The 12,750-nt window shown below is 43.7% G+C and overlaps 7 protein-coding genes and 1 further gene across 7 annotated transcripts; 4 read left to right on the forward strand and 4 right to left on the reverse strand.

The window, feature by feature from the left end:
• Positions 1-348: 348 nt before the first annotated feature.
• Positions 349-2,823, forward strand: ALR1 (Mg(2+) transporter ALR1; the record flags this gene model as incomplete). The annotated part of the gene is made up of 1 exon (XM_003644566.1): positions 349-2,823. One exon carries the CDS (start codon positions 349-351, stop codon positions 2,821-2,823), a length of 2,475 nt encoding a protein of 824 aa, XP_003644614.1.
• Positions 2,824-3,025: 202 nt separating this feature from the next.
• Positions 3,026-4,770, reverse strand: Ecym_2040 (the record flags this gene model as incomplete).
• Positions 4,771-5,270: 500 nt separating this feature from the next.
• VPS68 (Vps68p) lies at positions 5,271-5,801 on the forward strand (the record flags this gene model as incomplete). The annotated part of the gene is made up of 1 exon (XM_003644567.1): positions 5,271-5,801. One exon carries the CDS (start codon positions 5,271-5,273, stop codon positions 5,799-5,801), a length of 531 nt encoding a protein of 176 aa, XP_003644615.1.
• Positions 5,802-6,147: 346 nt separating this feature from the next.
• Positions 6,148-7,233, reverse strand: Ecym_2042 (GSK family serine/threonine-protein kinase; the record flags this gene model as incomplete). The annotated part of the gene is made up of 1 exon (XM_003644568.1): positions 6,148-7,233. One exon carries the CDS (start codon positions 7,231-7,233, stop codon positions 6,148-6,150), a length of 1,086 nt encoding a protein of 361 aa, XP_003644616.1.
• Positions 7,234-7,698: 465 nt separating this feature from the next.
• On the forward strand, positions 7,699-8,331 carry MRPS18 (mitochondrial 37S ribosomal protein uS11m; the record flags this gene model as incomplete). The annotated part of the gene is made up of 1 exon (XM_003644569.1): positions 7,699-8,331. The coding sequence occupies one exon, from the start codon at positions 7,699-7,701 to the stop codon at positions 8,329-8,331; it is 633 nt and encodes a 210-aa protein (XP_003644617.1).
• Positions 8,332-8,945: 614 nt separating this feature from the next.
• Positions 8,946-9,766, forward strand: RPL25 (60S ribosomal protein uL23; the record flags this gene model as incomplete). Its single annotated transcript, XM_003644570.1, has 2 exons — positions 8,946-8,958; positions 9,351-9,766. The coding sequence occupies 2 exons, from the start codon at positions 8,946-8,948 to the stop codon at positions 9,764-9,766; spliced, it is 429 nt and encodes a 142-aa protein (XP_003644618.1).
• A 212-nt stretch (positions 9,767-9,978) lies between these two features.
• Positions 9,979-10,659, reverse strand: Ecym_2045 (uncharacterized protein; the record flags this gene model as incomplete). Its single annotated transcript, XM_003644571.1, has 1 exon — positions 9,979-10,659. The coding sequence occupies one exon, from the start codon at positions 10,657-10,659 to the stop codon at positions 9,979-9,981; it is 681 nt and encodes a 226-aa protein (XP_003644619.1).
• A 469-nt stretch (positions 10,660-11,128) lies between these two features.
• On the reverse strand, positions 11,129-12,247 carry MDH2 (malate dehydrogenase MDH2; the record flags this gene model as incomplete). Its single annotated transcript, XM_003644572.1, has 1 exon — positions 11,129-12,247. The coding sequence occupies one exon, from the start codon at positions 12,245-12,247 to the stop codon at positions 11,129-11,131; it is 1,119 nt and encodes a 372-aa protein (XP_003644620.1).
• Between the last annotated feature and the right edge of the window lie 503 nt (positions 12,248-12,750).

Here is a 12,750-nt window from a genome sequence, read left to right on the forward strand (position 1 = left end):
GTAACCATATTTCCTTTTTTGCTACATCTTACTTACAATGAACTTTCATCCACCTTTACAGTCTATCTTGAATGTAAGTGACACTGAATCCCGCAACTATGTTCTACAAAGTGCCTAATCGATAGGGATAAAGAGAGGTGAAACGCCTGGAGCGTTTATCTGAATATCATCACGTGACTTTAATCAGTATCACGTGATGATATACGAAAAATTTCTTTATCATGAATTAAATATCCGATCGAGAGCATGGCATCACTCTACTACTAAAGCAATATAAATCTATGTATGCTTTGAAAGAAGAAACAAAGAGACCATCCAGAGTGAACAGTTCATATATGACAATAAGCAATGGTATCGGACTCTCAAACGTGCGGCAAAGAGCAAACTTTGTCACCAAATGCGTCCTCTGTCGCTTCGCTTGTATCTACCAAAACAGATGAACATAATGAGCTGTATGATCATCGAGCACATCCTGTGTCTGTTCCTAAGAAACCATCGGCTGCTGCTAGGAATCAGGGGGGCGATGGAGACGGGAGTAATCGATGTCATTACTCTGGAGATGGTCGTGTGGCAGTATATGGTCTTAAACAAGAGGAGCCTGGTCGGTTCAAAAGAAGTGCTATAACCAGCGGAATTACTTTTGAAGACGACTCTGATGAGGAATATTCGAAAATGGCTTCGAATTCTATCAGACCTGGTGGTGCTACGAGAACGGGAAGTGCAAGGCCATCTCGTGTCGCACATTCTATGCCCTTCCAGCAGCAACTGTACAATCCATCGAAGGACACATTTGCCGTCGATACTGATGGTACAGGTCACCATAGTGCTGGAGCGAAGCCTAGAAGGGGTTCTAAGGCTCCATCAGTTACTGAACTTCCATTGAAGAATAATAAATCTCGGGCGTTCTCGGAGTCTTCTTCCCAAGGAAATGCAGCGCATTTCCTCACAAGAACAGTATCTTACAAATCACAGGACTCCGGTTACGTAAACGCTAGACGCAACAGGAAGCTTTCAGTGGGCAGCGATGATTCAAACGCGTCTAGAGAGTCTCAAGAAACAGAAGAAGATGTGTGTTTTCCTATGCAACAACCTGAGCATACTAGAATAAACGGTATTGACTTTGACGAGTTAGAAGAGTTTGCAGTTGAATCAATTCGTATTCAGACCTCTTTGAAGGCATCCGTCGATATGATTGGGGCTGTTGATTCTGGCGCAAAATTTTCTGGAACTCCGGGCACTTCTTCTGGCACTTCTACATCAATATCTTCAGCCGCATTGAAGTATGTCCCAAAGGAGGTGTATTCACACAGTCAACAAAATTCCTTGGCGGATGTGTTGGCGCCTGGTGTCTCATTTGGTAATAACAAAGTAGAAGTTGACGAATATGTTCCAACGAACGATCACTCCAGTCATATGAACGAGTCTGCCGTACACAGTGCTACTAATAATCAAGATATTAATAGTACAACCCCTCCACCTAATTATAAGATTCCTGATAGATTTTCATTTTTTTGTTCCGATGCCGGAGAAACTATTCACGCTCCCGACCTTCCATCTTTAGTAGAGCCAGGCCAATCTTATCGTGAGTTCTTTAGAAATGGTGCTGATACCTGGTGGCTCGATTGTATTTGTCCAACAGATGAGGAGATGCGTTGTATTGCGAAGGCTTTTGGTATTCACCCTTTGACGGCTGAAGATATTCGTATGCAAGAAACTCGTGAAAAGGTGGAACTATTCAAGTCATATTATTTTGTTTGTTTCCATACATTTGAGAATGATCCTGAATCTGAAGATTTCTTGGAGCCCATCAACATCTATATGGTTGTTTTCAGAAATGGTGTGTTGACATTCCATTTCACTCCTGTTTCTCATCCAGCTAGTGTAAGACGGCGTGTAAGACAGTTGCGTGATTATGTTGATGTTAATTCCGACTGGATTTGTTATGCGCTCATCGATGATATTACCGATAGTTTTGCCCCTGTGATCCAAGCGATTGAGTATGAAGCTGACGTAATTGAAGATTCTGTGTTTATGTATCGTGACATGGACGTTGCTGCAATGTTACAAACAATTGGTGAAGGTAGACGCAAAACCATGACGTTGATGAGATTGTTAAGTGGTAAGGCAGATGTCATCAAGATGTTTGCTAAGAGATGTCAAGATGAAGCTAATGGTATTGGACCTGCTTTAACTTCTGAAATTAATATTGCAAACCTACAATATGGACAACCTGGGGACATTTCTCCAAGATTTCGTCCACAAATTTTAGCGCAATCAGCACAACAGCAGCAAAATCGAACCTCTACAAGATCCCAGCCAAGAGCTGATATTGCCTTATATTTGGGCGATATTCAAGATCATGTTATTACAATGTTTCAAAATTTGCTTTCTTACGAAAAGATCTTCTCACGTTCACATTCCAACTATTTGGCTCAGTTGCAGGTTGAATCATTCCGTTGCAACAATCGCGTAACTGAAATGTTAGGCAGGGTGACCATGATTGGTACAATGTTAGTGCCTTTGAATTTGATTACCGGTTTGTTTGGAATGAATGTTAAAGTTCCAGGAGATTCAGGCTCTGGCAATTATTATTGGTTTATTGGGATTGTACTTTTCCTCATAATTCTAGCAACGGGCTCGTGTTTTTTTTCCTCCTGGTGGATATCCAGAGCTAATACTCCAACTACATTAAATGAGGCTGCTGAATCTGCCACCAGATCGGTTTTGAGATTCGGACGCCGGAACAATCCCCAAAGCGCAGGTCGACCAGCAGGAAACAAGTCTGTGATAAGCTCTCCTAGTAGGTTTACCCGTTATTATTGATTACTATCATTTACTCCCGATAATTGGCATCGTCGTGTGTGGGAAGTCTCAGTATGATTTTACTATTACAAATTCATAATAGGATTGCGCTGTAGTTTGTGTTAGTAAATTTTGTGTCTGGCGTATAATTCTACGTGGAGCGCGTAACGTTACTAATATGTACTTTTAAAACAGTCTATTTGTCCTAATATTTTTAAAAACTTTACACATTTTTTCTATTTTTTTGTTCCTTTTGGTTACGCTTCTTGTGCGTATGCTTCTTGTGCGTATGTTTCATGTGCTTTGTTTTCTTATCGAATATAGCGAATTCTAGTTCGTCACCTTGTAGACCATCTTCTGAATTAAATACTTGTTTTCTCCATTCCTTTAATCTCTTGCTCTTCATGACTTTCCTCTTATCCTTGTGTCTTAGTTCCTTAGGCCTGTAAGGTGCAAACTTCCTCAAACCAATAAATTGGTTCAACTCTGCATCATCAGCAGCAAAAATCTCTCTAGTAGTTAAGCCAAAGCTTTCGGGAGAAATTTCACGGTACCTAAATTTCATTTCAGTATCTCTTTCATTGGAACGACCTCTTTCTTCTTCAACTTTTTCAACAAGAGCCAGTTTATTTTGTTCAACAGCTTTTTCAATCATCTCAGTCAGGGCCCTTTTTCCCTTTTCTGCGATTTCTTTTCATCTATCTTTTCTTTCCTCGATTTCTTTGTAGCTGGCTCTTCAGACTCGTCATCATCGATATTTGTATCATCGTTACTATGCTGATCTTCTTCGTAGTTATACACAATATCCTCATCTTCATCCCATTTAGGTTTTCCCTTTTTTTGGTAATATTCTTCGTTGAATATCGCACCAACTACTTGATCCCACTTCTTATCGTCAAAGTCACCATTCAATAAAGTGTCTGTCAATTTCCTGATTGTTTTTTCATTTATCTCAGCGCCATATTCTTCCTTCACCCTTTCTAAGACATCGGATAGTTGATGGACCGTCTCAGTCTTTTTCTTTTGAACTGCTTTCTCTTTCTCCTGTTTATCCTTGTTCACCGCTTGTTTCTCTTCCTCTCTTTTTCTCCTACGAGCTGAAGTTGCAGATCTTCTCAAAGTAGCCTGGTTACGGGCATAAGATACAATGTCAGCAGAGTTTGGATCCTCGTACCGGAAGTTATAAGCTGTTTCAAATTGTTCCACAGCGTTTTCAAACTCTTCGTCATCTTCTTGTATCTCGGCAACACGGTCTACATCAATCATCTTATCACCCTTCTTTGGAATCCAAGCTTTCTGATTGATAAATTCCTCTAAGAACTGTTCATCGTTAACGTTCGGGTCTGGTAGTGAGCTTTTAGTCGTCTCTTTGACAGGAATGACTTCCTTTTTGGTTAAGAACTCATCCTCCTCATCAGAAGCGGCTTCTTTCACTGCATTATTGATTTCATTGAGTAACTGCGTCCTTTCTTCCCTCTGTTGAACCGTATAAGATTTCTGTCCATCTACAGTTTCGAATTCTTCATCATCTGAACCTGCATTACCAGACAACAAATTAATTCTATGGTAATCCTTCAAGTATATAGGCTTGTGCTTTTCCTTCGTTGCAAACTTCCCAGCAGCCGTCTCCGCATCCTCAAAGAATTTCACATTCTGATTTAACAACTTTTCATTATCATTGGATTTAATAGCCTCTAGCACCTTTTTAATCCCATCTTCGACTTCTTCAGTAATTAACTCACCAAAGTCATCCTCATCTTCCGAACTCGAAGAGATATGCTCAATATCAGACAAACTATCTTGCTTCCTGGAAGAAGAAGACTCATCATACTCTTCATCACTAGTGCTTCTCTTTGCCTGCTCAAAAGTAGCCTTCTGAGCCTGCTGCTTCTCTGGTTCACGTTGTTCCAATTGAGCCTTTTTGGCAGCTTCCTTTGCCTTTTTGGCAGCAGACTTCTTTCTTGGCATAATGTCTCCTCGTATGGCTTGTATCGATATATATATTCCCTTATAACGAGCGCAAGGCTTAGTCCTAGTAAACTATATTCTACAAGAATATAGTAATCACAATATAATTACATAAAGTGTTAAATTGTATACATGTAAGAGGTGAGATGAGATGAGTGAGCATCAAAAATTTTTAGCTGACAAAAAATAATATTGTCACGTGATATCACCACTAAAATTCAAACCTCAGTAAGCAGTTGTTGAAAAGGAGGCATAGTAGCATCATTCTGTCCAAAGTTAGCGAGTTTACACACATCTACTTATGCATTTTTTACATTAGTTCTGTTTTTGGTTTTGTTCGCATCTTTCAAGCAAGATATATTGAAAACGTTAAGGGGCGGTTGAATTTAAGCACCTCCCGAACAAAAAAGTTCCTCTCTCTAACATGTTGTACTTATAGCTAAGTCCAGCAAAAATACCAAAGTATAAGGCATTCAAGAGGTGAATTTGTTGCAGCAATCATGGAACAAGAGCAGGCTAGGTTGTTTCGGTTCCCATTTTCATTGCCAAACAGTGTAGTAACTCGTAAGTTGAGTGTGTACACTGCTGGAGCTTTATACGCGATTGGGTTTTGGTTATTTTTGGACTGTGTGCTATATTCAAAGAATGCAAATGGATCTGAGGTTCATGTGACATTTGTAGATTGGATTCCAATAATTTGTAACAGTTTGGGCATGTTGATTGTTAGTTCAATTGATAAGGATCGGTTGTTAGAAGATGTATTGGGTTCTGGGTCATTTGCTGGGACTAGTCAGAAAGCATGGCAGGCACAAGCTGTGTTATTCTTTGGTTTTGCACTGCAAGCTGGGGGGCTGTCAGGTTCTTTTGCTGTGTTAGTGTTGAAGTTCCTTGTGAATGGTTATAATAGGTATCCAACACTTGGAATGGGGATTAATAATGTCCTCGGTAATATATGCATCGTTTTTAGCTGTGTTTTTCTATGGGTCGCACATAATATAGAGGACGAATACTCGTATTCCTTAACTTTATAGGAGTATATCAATTCGAAAATAGTTACATTAAAAGTAAGGAGTGATATATATATATAGGGTGAAGTACTATAGTATACATTTACATAGACAGGAAATTAAAAGGTTAACGGATGAATTAGGTTCGTAAAAAAAAAAAATAATAATTATAATAATAATAATAATAATAATGATGATGATGATGAATAAAGGCTAAGGGGATGTGTAGGTACTTTAACTGGAGCTAGGTGGGGATGGGTGCTGCTGGTTGGGGTAGATCGATGTAGACGGTTTTGTTTTATTATCATGTTCTCTGGATGTAGTAGTAGTACTTAAAAAAGAGAATATGAGCTGCATGTTTAAAATTTTATTACTGTCCAACTATTTCTGACAACAGGTCGCCGATTACTTCCAGCTCGAAATCGGAGAAATCAAAGAGATCAGGCAACTGTTTTGGTTGGGAGCTCCCACCTGGGAAAAAGTAACGCTCACGTCTGAGGTCTTCGAGAAAAGAATGGCAAAGCACCCTTCTCGGAGATAGCCTATGTTCAGGACTATAGCATAGAACTTTCATCAAAAGGTCAATGCCGTCCGCGCCAGCATGTCCGAAATACTTTTCAAATCGTTGCTGCGGAGTGCCGCTGAACAATGGTTTGGAAAACAATGGACCGCCATAAGAAGGGTTGGAAAAGAAGATAAACTTCTTATCAGGAGGTCCTAGCAGCTTGGCAATCTCGTGTAATTGTATTAACGGTTCCTGGCCTTGAAAAACGGCCTTACCTATAAGCATCTCCCCGATGACACATCCGAGGCCCCAAATGTCTATCTGTGTTGTATATTGCGTACAGCCAACAATTAGCTCAGGCGCACGATAGAAACGTGAACAGATATAGCTAATTGAGGGCTTGTTTTGTTCTAATTTTTTAGCAGAGCCGAAATCACATATTTTCAGCACACCATTCTTGGGATCCACAAGAATATTGGAAGGCTTAATATCTCTATGGCAAATCCCTAAAGCATGTAGATAAAGCATACCACGGGCAATCTGATACGTATAAAGCTTCACATGCTTCAACGGTAGATCCAACTTATTCTGTGTATACCTCAAAATTTCATGCTGCAAAGTCTCTGGAAGACACTCCATTGCCAAATGCTGATACAACTTCCCATCCGTCGGCGATACATGTGTAAAAAAATACTCCAGTTTGACAACATTTGGATGGTCTGCAATCCTCAGAATCGCTAGTTCACGAGACTTATACTCTGTCTGCGCAGGTACCTTCTTAATTGCAAAAGGTCCATACCACTCTTTATTGTCGGGTGTTAAATACGCTTGCACCACCGTTCCAAAGGCACCATGACCTATTCGTTTATACTCCTTCACCAACATCTTTGCCGTCACATTTGAACGATTCGATGTCACGTCATCAGCGATAAATTGATCCTGATGAGACATTTCTTGGCGATGTCACTCGACACTAGTTCCTTTTACTGTTTCACTTTTACGCTCAACCTTGGGGATTTGTTTATTCCGGGTCCACGAGCGCGGAACGCCCCTTATCGGTGGCGTTCTCCCACAACGTACATAGTGAGATCATAACCTCCAATCGGCAACTGAAGCCATTCTGTCAGATACTTTCCCAGCCGCTACGCAAATGTGCCAACCATGTACCTCTTTGCTGCCACCTAATTTCATGTGTCTGCAGCACCTTTGCAAACCCAATCTTGTTGCGCAGCCGCGAGCATTACTGCAGCGTCTTTTGAACTTGTCGCCCCATGGTTACCCGGCCGCCTGACTCCGCTTGTGTTCTTTTTTTCACAGCATCAAAATGTACAATTTCAACTGAAAAATTAGCGTTATGCTACCGCTTTCTTTGTTATATTATTACACTGAATCAAGTGTGAATATCAGTTGGCTGCGATGATTATTGGAACTATGGGTTTGTGGAAGTCTGGTGTCAGGCGGTTTTCCAGTGGAGTGCGGTTGTTGGAAGCAGGGGGGGGTGCGGCGGTGATGACGAAGGATATGATACTGGGACATGGGTCCAGTATTGTTTCGCCTGGGAGTGGTATGGCTGGCTCCAGGGTGGGAGGGGGGAATCTTCAGGAGCGGATCGTGAAGTACGTGTTGAGTTGTCGGTTCACGAAGAACAACACGCATTTCACGTGCTCTGCTGTGGTCGAGGACATGAAGTTTCTGGAGAAAAATGCGGAGTTGTCGTACAATGAGAAGTTCCTGTACTATTTGCAGCTGCCGCAGAAGGTCAAGTTTCATATATCGACTGGGAATCTTGGGTTCCGGAAGGCTGCGCGGGGGGAGTACGAGGCAGCATTTCAGACGAGCGCGAAGGCGCTGCAGATGCTGGAGGAGCGTGGGTTGTTAGACCGGAACGTTGAGATAGTGATGAGAGATTTTGGCAAAGGTAGGCAGGCTTTCATTGCTGCTCTGAACGGCAAGGAGGGCACGAAGGTGCGCCCAAGGGTGTCGAGGGTAGCGGATGCCACGGCTTTGAAGTTTGGTGGTGTTAGAGCACCAAGACCCAGAAGGTTGTGATGGTGGGGTTACATAGAACGGTTGCTACATGCGTCCTGTATATAATGTCTGCGTTTTAAGTAGAAATGTCAAATGTTTGCATCAATTGAATGATATGTTATATGTAATGTGCTTCGAGACATATATATATATATATGTCTGTTGTCTAGAATGGGGCGAGGAGCGGCTAAACACGTGTGGGTTCTGTGACTGCTCTGTATGTATGGGTTTATATAGCCTTTTTCTGTTCGGGAGAAAGTTTTTGGAATTTTCAATTTTCGTTGTGTTGGCAGAGCGTGCTTTATTCCTCGCGGTCTGCGGTTAGCCAGTTTGCAGGTCGCCCCGCCGGCGACATCCACCCGCCGGCGGAATGGTCCATCGCAGGGGCAGGACCATCGCAGGCTGAGCTCTGCCGGACTGGGCTGGGCTAGCGAGGCTAGCGGAGACGACGGGGAGTTAGGCCAACCTCCCAGGCAGGCAGGCAGCGGAAGCTCGCCGTCCCGTCCCACACGAGCATCATCCCTCAGGTCCCCGCGAGGTGGAACATACCGTTGGTGAAAATATTGAATATTATAGAAATTAGGTGTGATTAAACACGTATAGAACAGAAATACAAATACCACAGGAAGATAAAAATGGCTCCATCTAGTATGTTACAGAGTGATATGATGAATGGGAAACTTAGAGCAAACCAGGGAACTATGTTTGAATGATTTTGCGGAGGTCTGTTATGACTTGATAGATTATTGGTTATTAGAATTTTTGAAATCTGGCTGCCTCTGGTTCATTGAGGTTGCTGGTTCTGATGTGGACACGGGTTTTAGAGTTATTTCAAATTGAAATATAAATGTTTGAGTTATTTTGGGCGTTGGTTTATTGGATCAAGTCATTATACGGACGGGCGAACGTTTAACAAAGCCAGAACTAGGTTGCCAGTGGTGGGGGTAAAACCAGGACAGCTTTAAAGCGGTGTCTTTTTCCCTGTGCTCTAAGGTTATTCCGTGAAGGAAAAGGAACACTTACTAACATGTATTTTATAGCTAAGGCTGCTGCTGCTAAAAAGGCTGTTGTCAAGGGTACTAACGGTAAGAAGGCTTTGAAGGTCAGAAGCTCTGCCACCTTTAGATTGCCAAAGACCTTGAAGTTGGCCAGAACTCCAAAGTACGCCTCCAAGTCTGTCCCACACTACACCAGATTAGATGCTTACAAGGTTATTGAAAAACCAGTGAACTCTGAAACTGCCATGAAGAAGGTTGAAGATGGTAACACTTTGGTATTCCAGGTCTCCTTGAAGGCTAATAAGCACCAGATCAAGAATGCTATCAAGGAACTATACGAAGTCGACGTTTTGTCGGTTAACACTTTGGTTAGACCAAATGGTACCAAGAAGGCTTACGTCAGATTGACTAAGGACCACGATGCTTTGGACATTGCCAACAGAATTGGTTACATCTAATCTGCGCTTTTCAGTGTATATATGTAAACTGTCTTAGTGTGTGTTTAATAAATACAAATCTCAGAAATCTTATCACTACGTTTCATATTAAGTGCTATATGTGCATGCATATATACCCAGATACACACAGGTGTATGGGTATGTATATGTGTATTTGTATGGTTGAGCAACGATGCAAGGCTATTTCTTTTCCCGGCCGTCCCCTCCAGTTCTCAGAGGCTAGAAAACGAGAGGAACATAAAGAACATTATAGCGTTTATACGCATATTGGAAAAAAGTACATGCTCCAACTCAGTATTTAAATAGAGGTTTTTTGTGGTGAGAGAAAGCAACACAGAAAGGTATAGGAAGTACGCGGTTGCGATCCATCTGGGCGGCACTATAGCCGTTAGATACAATGCTGCAATGGCCATAAGCGGTATCCCATAGATAACAAATTGGTTCCTGGCTTCCCAGTCTGCATCTTGCTCCCATTCTTCTATAGTTTGCCACGAGCAATATATTAGTACTATCGTGATAAGGGTACAACTGAACAGACACACCGTAAACCAGTGCCAAACACCCCTGTCAGAGAAAAAAATAAGCGCCGATATGAATAGTTGCAAAGCAGGAAAGTACGAAATACACGTCCAAATCCACTTACTTCCATCCTGAATCCTGTTATTGATATGGAACACAACGTAGAATAGTGTAAGTAACGTTGGAATTGTCACCCCAAGAGATACCAGTGATCCCGAGCTGTCGTAGTGGATAGTCAGCGCAGAAAGTACCGTAGTAAGCCCCCATAGTCCGCAAGAGAGCGCCGTTGTACCGTAGCGTTCAGATACACCGCCAGTTTTGGCTTGCGACTCTAAATCAATTGAGTTGTATGATGGTGGGGGTGTGTATTCCATTAGGCTCGAAGGAGTCTGCGATTCCTGTGTGTGCTCTGATAATTCAGTACAATATACTCCACTATGTACCACTTATAAGAAAAAAAGGGTGAGAGAGAAAACACCTGAGCATTCAAACTCTTTAACTGACTCCCCTGCTTCCCTAAAGCCTGCAAATCTTTATCTAAATGTTTTTATGCATGTCTATAAAGAAGCTTAAGCCTGACGTTTCGTTTTGTGGACGCCGAAGCACCTATCTACTACGTTGTTGGATCTTGTTGAGGACCTACAATGAGTATAAAGATAGAAGTTAAGGCGAAAACGTGAAAACAAAAAGGCGCTGTCGCCGGCGGCGGCAGCGTCAGCGTCGCGCCACCAGCCAGCACAAACCACTAAAAACAATATCGACTTTTTTCATTCATCTTCGGGAACAAAAACAGCTAAAAAAACATACAAATGTTGCGCTGCATCTACAGAGACATATATACTTTCAAACGTCCAGAGAGAGTCCGGCCTCGATGTTGGACTTCAGGCCCTTGACACACGCAGGCAACAACTTGGTCTTGTCCTCCTCGTCAGCCAGATCCAAAACCTTGTAATCAACTGCAGTCACACCATCATGGACCGTGATCGTGACCGGCGCAGCAAAGTATGCAGTGTGGTCCGTCGCGGCCAAAAGTTCCTGTGCGCCGGCGGCTATCGGCTTGCCACTGTGGTCTATCAAGGAAACAAACAAGGTCCCGGTGAACGAGTCTCTGGTGCCCAAAAACAACTCTACAAATGGGACAGCGGTCACATAAGCAGCGTAGGCCATAGAGAGGGTCGCAGAGCCCGCCCCATTTTTAGCCTTCACCACTTCGTCGCCCCCGTACTGGATTCTGCGGACCAACGCGAAGCGTTGGTCCGCAGAGAACCCGTACCGCTTTTGGGCGGCTCCCAGAAGAGGAACAATTGTTTCTCCTGAGTGTCCGCCGATGACGGGCACATGGGGAAGCTCATTGTTCTCGTAGTCTGAGTATTGTTGGACAAACGCAGAGGCACGGACCATGTCCAGCTGGGTGACGCCGAAGACGCGTCTCTCAATGCCCTTGCAGTCACGCTTCAGCGACTGCGCGGTACTAATCAGCTTGTTGACAACCACAGGAACCAGCGTGTTCACCGGGTTGGAGATGACGAGTACAAAGGCACGTTTCAAATCGCAGACACGTGCAATACTGTCTGCGAGGCCTGCAACAATCTTGCCGTTGACAGCAAGCAAGTCGTCGCGGGTCATGCCGGGTTTACGGGGCACACCTGCAGGGATGATCACAACAGCGGAATTCTCCAGACAAGCGTGGAGTGCTGTTTGGTCCTCCCTGGAGGCAGGCACGTAGTGCTTGAGGGAAACGGGGGTATTGATGTGGGAAAGGTCTGCTGCGACGCCGTCAAGGACTTGGGCGGCAATATCGTATAAGGCCAGCTCCAGTCTGATGCCTGCGTGTTGGTCTGGCTTCAGCAACTGCGACAGCTGTGTTTTTAACAGCAGCGACAGCGATTGTCCTATGCCGCCTGCAGCGCCTAGAACAGCGACCTTCACGGTGCTTCCGGTGGTTTCAGTGATATGAGGCATTTTGCGGAGTTGTGAGTTGTTGCGTGGTGTGGTGTGGTGCGTGGTGGAGTGTAGAGCTGTGATTACCCGGTTTAGAGTTTGCTAACCTGTAGATCAATTTGGTGTGGATGCGTGAGCTGGGAGCCGGTATGCTACAAGAGTTGGTGCAGAATATATACTGTGAGGAGCGAATGTAAGAAACAGTAGTCCTCCTTCCGCCCCCCCCCCCCCGGGGGAAGTACGGGGAGAAGGGGTTTCACGCTATCTCTCCGAAGTGTCTCCGAAGGGAGGCCGGAGGAGGAAGAAAGATGTACACTGTACCGGGCTGCGAGCACAGTTTGGCTACGGAGAGGCTGGAACGGGACAACCACGGGGCACCGGGAAACAGCCGGACATTCGGAGCCGGACCGTCGAATTGTTTTTTGCGTACCGGGTGAAGGGAGCAATAAGTCACGTGTGATGTCATCACACGTGATTATACTAGGAGAAAACAGCGAAAAACCTCGGTTGCAGTGAAATCACGC

Source organism: Eremothecium cymbalariae, chromosome 2 (assembly GCF_000235365.1).
Source record: "Eremothecium cymbalariae DBVPG#7215 chromosome 2, complete sequence".
Classification (NCBI taxonomy): domain Eukaryota; kingdom Fungi; phylum Ascomycota; class Saccharomycetes; order Saccharomycetales; family Saccharomycetaceae; genus Eremothecium; species Eremothecium cymbalariae.